At 36.1% G+C, this 6,010-nt stretch overlaps 1 protein-coding gene across 3 annotated transcripts in view; it reads left to right on the plus strand.

Moving 5' to 3' along the window:
* The window catches only part of cno (adherens junction formation factor afadin), a 379,548-nt gene that overhangs the window by 92,564 nt on the left and 280,974 nt on the right, over positions 1 to 6,010 (plus strand). The window contains exon 1 of one of the 3 annotated variants that reach the window (XM_017609199.1): positions 1,057 to 1,439. The exons of the other annotated variants lie outside the window; for them this stretch is intronic. Within the exon in view, the coding sequence (XP_017464688.1) occupies positions 1,418 to 1,439 (22 nt within the window). The 5' untranslated portion in view covers positions 1,057 to 1,417. Of the gene's footprint in view, positions 1 to 1,056; positions 1,440 to 6,010 lie in introns of those variants that run through there. 3 annotated transcript variants of the gene reach the window in all.

Raw genomic sequence — 6,010 nt, forward strand, 5'->3', positions numbered from 1 at the left:
CGTAGTACATAGGGCGACATCTAGATGTCATCTACCTCGCCCTATTCACTATGCTTTTTTATAGGAGCTTTTCAAAGCTTTGCTTTATGGTGTCGGACACACAACATTGAAAGCTTCTGGAACACAACATTGAAAGTTTCTGGAACACAACATTGCAAGTTGATAAAAGCGTTGTAAAAATAGGTTTCAACCCCATTTATTTATTATTTATTTGAGTAGTCCACTTACAAAGTGCGCTATGTAAATATTTAGATTTTTAGGTTTTGGTGGTTAACGCACCAGTATTTAAAGTAGTTTCATGTCCACTAACAATACAGTGGAAAATCCTTATTTATTCTGAAAAAATAGCATCAAATGTTAGCTACTTTAGCAAAAGTCGCTATAATACTTACTGTATGTAAATATACACTTTCAAAAGTCGCTATAATATTTATTGTACGTATTTATACAAGTTCAGAAGTCTCCATCTTCTGATGAACTTAGAAAACTGCAAGAAAACGTGGTAGTTTCGGTGCCTAGTGGAAGACGTCTTAAATAACAAGCTGACCAACCTTCATGGAAGAGTGAACGCGAAAAGCTTAAAAAAGCTGGCTATATAAAACTTATTGTTTCAAAACTTGCAATATTTAATTTCTATATATAAAATTTGCAAAAACTACTACACTGCGATTTTGATTTTTAATGTTATTAGGCTCTTATTTATCCAAATTTTCAGATAATAAAAAGAAATATACAATTTGTATGCTACTTGTTGTGGTAGACGTTTTTTTTTAATTTATGGCTTACTACTATAAAATCACATAACACTGTTTGCAAGTGGACTACTCATTTCATGGTAGGAGAGCTTCTCAAACAACATAGAAGCAATTTTTTCGATTCAAGTTGTTGAAAAGTAATGAATATCTAAATCCCGGGACTAATCCCGAGATCCCGGGATTGTGACAACGTCATCCTGAAAATCCCGGTATCGGAAAAAGCTGAAAAATTAACATTCCTAATACATATGTATGCAAACCTTATGTTTTGCTCTCCAACTGCCTTCCGAAATCGACTGGCAATAGTCATAAAGAAGCGGTGCTCTTAAGCACACAGCCAGTCACTGAGTCCGTCGGTGGAAGATGGTTGAAATTTTACAAAAATAAATCACATTTCAGTGAATATGGCTTGATTATTTTTTCCAGAATTTTTTCAGTGATTAAAATTGGTTTTGGTAGTCGCAAAGTTTTCGTTTTTAACTACTAGTATAACCGACATTTACTGTTAAATGCGAAAAAAGTGTTTATCTCAGTGCGTTTGTTTATTCTTGGAAGTGAAGGATGCAGCAGAATTGTATAATCGGCCGAGGTGTGCGGGTGTATGGTTTATTGGATTTTAATGTGTGTTATTGCTAAGGAGCATCTGCGCATACCGCTGAAAAATGATGGATTGGGGTATAAGGCGTAAGTGAATTATTAACGAAAGCTCATTACCATAAAATAGTAGCAATTAGTAAAGATTACCAAATATTAGTGGGACATATAGAAAGCACCCCCAATTTTTTCTGTATTTGCGTGAGTGAAAGTGAAGAATTATTTAAAATCTAAATTATACGATACATTCTTTGAATGAATTAACTATGTACATACATGCATTCCTACATACATTCGTAAGTATGTATCTTGAGACGATTGCTCGAAAAAAGCGGTGGTGTGAATAATATCGTTTCACATATCTATACTCAAATGGGGATCAAAAATCACATTTCCAAATATTTAGTTTATTTCACCAGCTTCTCGAAGTCCCTTCGGGTTACACATTTGCGTTTCGCCGGCAAATTTACTAGTAACCAACACAAAGTTTACTTGAAAAATTTTTTTCGAAAATAATATGTGCTAACAAGCAAATTTGTTTGCAAAGTTTAGAAAAAACTGTTCCACAAGTTTTTGTGTAAGGAGCGTCATTTGACTGTTTCTTTTTTACGCTCGCTGTTTGAACTTATATCCAGCTCTGAAAGTATACAATGCGGGTCGCTATGCTGGTACCAGAAGAAATACCAGGCGGAGAAGGTCTTGGCATTTCTAATTGGTATCTAATTGGCATCAGTTGGCACAGATTCGGACAGAATAGCTTGAACGGGAAATGTTTAGTTATTTGCAGGTCGTTTTTGGGGTGGGGTGGCGGGGAGGGTGGCGTGGCCCCATTCGAAAGGGGACAGCCCCCACTTTACGAAAAGTTTCCCCCCCCTTTCGGGTCCTCCCAGAGACCCCTAGGAAACCGTTTGAAAATGGGCGAAAAACAGCATTACAGAGGGAAATTGAGCAGTTTGAAGTATAATATAACCCAACTAACAGAATCTGTGGGGTTTTTAAATAAAAGAAATTATCCCAAGGTGGCGAAAGAAGGGGGGGCTGAACACCTTTCGCAGAGAACACCTTTCCCCTTAGGCGGCCTTCGGCCGCACTTAGGGATGATAAGCCTCAAAAAGTAGAATTCTCTTTCTGTTTTGCTAAGGAAAGGAGCTGAACACCTTTCTGCGTAGGCGGCCTTCGGCCGCACTTAGGAATTATAACCCTCACAAAGTAGAATTCTATTTCTGTTTTGCGAAGAAAAGGAGCTGAACACCTTTTGCAGAGAACACCTTTCTGCGTAGGCGGCCTTCGGCCGCACTTAGGAATTATAACCCTCACAAAGTAGAATTCTATTTCTGTTTTGCGAAGAAAAGGAGCTGAACACATTTTGCAGGAAACGCCTTTCTGCGTAGGCGGCGTTCCGCCGCACTTAGGGATTATAACCCTCACAAAGTAGAATTCTCTTTCTGTTTTGCGAAGAAAAGGAGCTGAACACCTTTTGCAGAGAACACCTTTGTATATTTTTAATGCTGACTGGGTTAGGAGGTAAACACCTTTTGAAGATAACACTTTTCTGCGTAGGCGGCCTTCGGCCGCATTTAGGAATTATAACCCTCACAAAGTTGAATTCTATTTCTGTTTTGCGAAGAAAAGGAGCTGAACACCTTTTGAAGGATACGTCTTTCTGCGTAGGCGGCGTTCGGCCGCACTTAGGGATTATAACCCTCACAAAGTAGAATTCTCTTTCTGTTTTGCGAAGAAAAGGGGCTGAACACCTTTTGCAGAGAACACCTTTCTGGGTAGGCGGCCTTCGGCCGCACTTAGGGATTATAACCCTCACAAAGTAGAATTCTCTTTCTGTTTTGCGAAGAAAAGGAGCTGAACACCTTTTGCAGAGAACACCTTTGTATATTTTTAATGCTGACTGGGTTATATCCTATCTTCTTTTGTCTCTCATTCTTTTGCATATTTTGGAGTATGACAGCTGAGCTCCGCCATTTAATTTGCATATGCAACCAAAGTCAGACGCATCATTTTGAAGGTGTTTTTATTTGATAAATTGTGATTAATTGGTTAATATTAAAGTCATAAAGAAACTTATAACTCATCGAGTAAAGTGTAAAGTGAAGGAGAATATAAAAATATATTGGTGAAGTGGCTGCTTTAAGGAGAATAGGAGTGATAATGTACGCTAATTTCCGAATTTTACAATAAAGGGCATATTTCTAACCCAATTTGTAAATAAATTAGTGACCACAAATTACAAAAGTGGGTATTAAAATAATGTGTAGACCCTTGGCTACAAGTTTTTTTGGATCGGGTCACCCCTTGGACGCAATACCTCGAAATAGTTCGGCAACGTACTAAACAGTACCCTCTTGAACTTAGCTCGAGTTTTTCTTCGGTTAACCCATATATGTAATACTTCTATATTGGTAGTAAGCTAACATCTCAATGTGTAAGCATTCCGAAATCAAAGCGAGACAGTCTAGTACATGTTTATTTATAAGCGTATGTGTTCCTTTTCTTTCGTACGTGTTTATTGATATATCTGTACTGTAGTGTTTTCGGACGGTACTAGCTCTTACTGTCAATATAGGAGTATTACATATATGGGTTAACCCGAGGAACAAACTTATTTTTTACTAGTAGGACCAGTCGCTGTCATATCAGAAGGCGCATGAATTGATATCATGCTAACGGGAGAAGGCTATGTACATTTGCATTATCAAAATGAAGCCTGAAAAGGAAATCTGAAGTTACCCTTAATTGTAGTTTTTTGCATCAAGTGACAACTATTCTGTGTTTTGTTTACATATTTGAACACAATATTGTTGAGTTTGTGAAAATTTAAAAAATATATGTAAAATATTATGGAAGAAAAGTTAATAGAAGTGTAGAAGTACAACAAAATTTTTGCAAAGAGTAGCGAGTTCATGATTTGACGGCGTAACGGATAGTGTGTAACTTGACGCATAAGTGCCGTCTACGCTGACGTTGACGGTGACGGTGACGCAATGCCTGTTAGGTACTTTCATTTCAAGTTTTAAATTAAGAACATGCGTTTCTTCAAAGTGGATGCCAACCATTCATTTAGTACACGATTAAAAATTTCGGTTTTCATTTTAAACTTTTTGGACTACATATATGACCAAACTAAATTCAGTTTCAAATACAAACCTTCCAAGTTTAAAAAAAAGAGAGCACATATATTGGGTTTAGAATTTAAACAGTTCGGTTTAAATTTTAAACAGTTTGGTTTAAATTTTAAACCCAAACACTTTCATAATTAAGAATAAAAAATAAAAAGTCTTAAATTTCATGCTCCGTCTGATGGGAATTGAACCCGGACAGTGTTGGTAGCAACCAATTGTATCAAGCATATTTACGCATGTAAATGTGTTTTCATATGTTGAGTTTGAATCAACACCACATTTCGCTGTGTGCAAACAATTTCTATTTTGGTTTAGATTTTAAACCAAATTTTCTATATAGACCTAGCACCCAAATTCATAAAAAATAAAGAAGACTTCAACTGCTTTAAAAATAGAAAATTTGTATGAAAATGTCACTTTATAGAACACTATAAACCTATTTTATTTTTTATGAATAAGGTCATAGAGTTAATACATTTTGGTTTGATTTTTAAAGCACGAAATTTTTGGACTAAAATTTAAACCAGAATATATTGAAAATTGCTTAAAACTATTGACTGGTTTAAAAAGTAGACTATAAAAGATTAAAAAAGGCAGTAGTCCCAGCTCGGTTTAAAAATTGAACCCAAATTTTTGACCGTGTGTATGATTTATGTACATACCAGGGATGTTGCGTGCTGGACTTCTAAAATGGACAAATCTGTTTTTATTGGAAAACGAAAAAGTATGAATTACCAAGTCGAGGACGCTCTATCTTTTGGTCGTATTACCGTCTTCCGGTTTCGACCGGAAATGGGTTATACTGACCGGAAAACAATTTTTTTTTTAAATGGGATTACATATTTTTAGCACTGATTAGGATTCTGCGCATAAAAATATATACCTCTTGTCTAAAAATTTTTTCCGATTTGGACCGGAAGTGGGTCAAACTGACCGGAAGTCCATTTTTTTTAAATTACATGTATGTTTTTACTACAGACTCGGATTCTGTGGACAAAAATACGCAACCTTTGTTTGAATATTTTTTCTCGGAAGTAACATACACGTGTAGTCAAAAAACTGAACTTTAATTTAAAACAAAATTTCTGAGCACAGATTTATTGATAAATTTGGTTTGAAGTGTGCACATTTTTGTAAACACTATTGTGTGCCTTAGGTTGGGGTAATCCAAGTAACGCCTCTCATTGCAAAACTCTGTTTGTATGATCCCTGAGCAAGAAATTTTAGAGTCGTGAAAACCTTTAATATATTTGGTATGGATGGTGTTTTTACGTGGGCGCAACTCGTGCTCTACTTCTGTTAGAACAAATAACGAAATTCGAAAGTTTCTCTGCAATCTAGAGAGTTTTTTTTACAACGCTTTTATCAACTTGCAATGTTGTGTTCCAGAAACTTTCAATGTTGTGTTCCAGAAGCTTTCAATGTTGTGTGTCCGACACCATAAAGCAAAGCTTTGAAAAGCTCCTATAAAAAAGCATAGTGAATAGGGCGAGGTAGATGACATCTAGATGTCGCCCTATGTACTAC

The sequence above is a fragment of the Rhagoletis zephyria genome, unplaced genomic scaffold, assembly GCF_001687245.7.
Source record: "Rhagoletis zephyria isolate East Lansing unplaced genomic scaffold, Rhagoletis_zephyria_1.1 Rzeph_scaffold_00199, whole genome shotgun sequence".
Lineage (NCBI taxonomy): Eukaryota > Metazoa > Arthropoda > Insecta > Diptera > Tephritidae > Rhagoletis > Rhagoletis zephyria.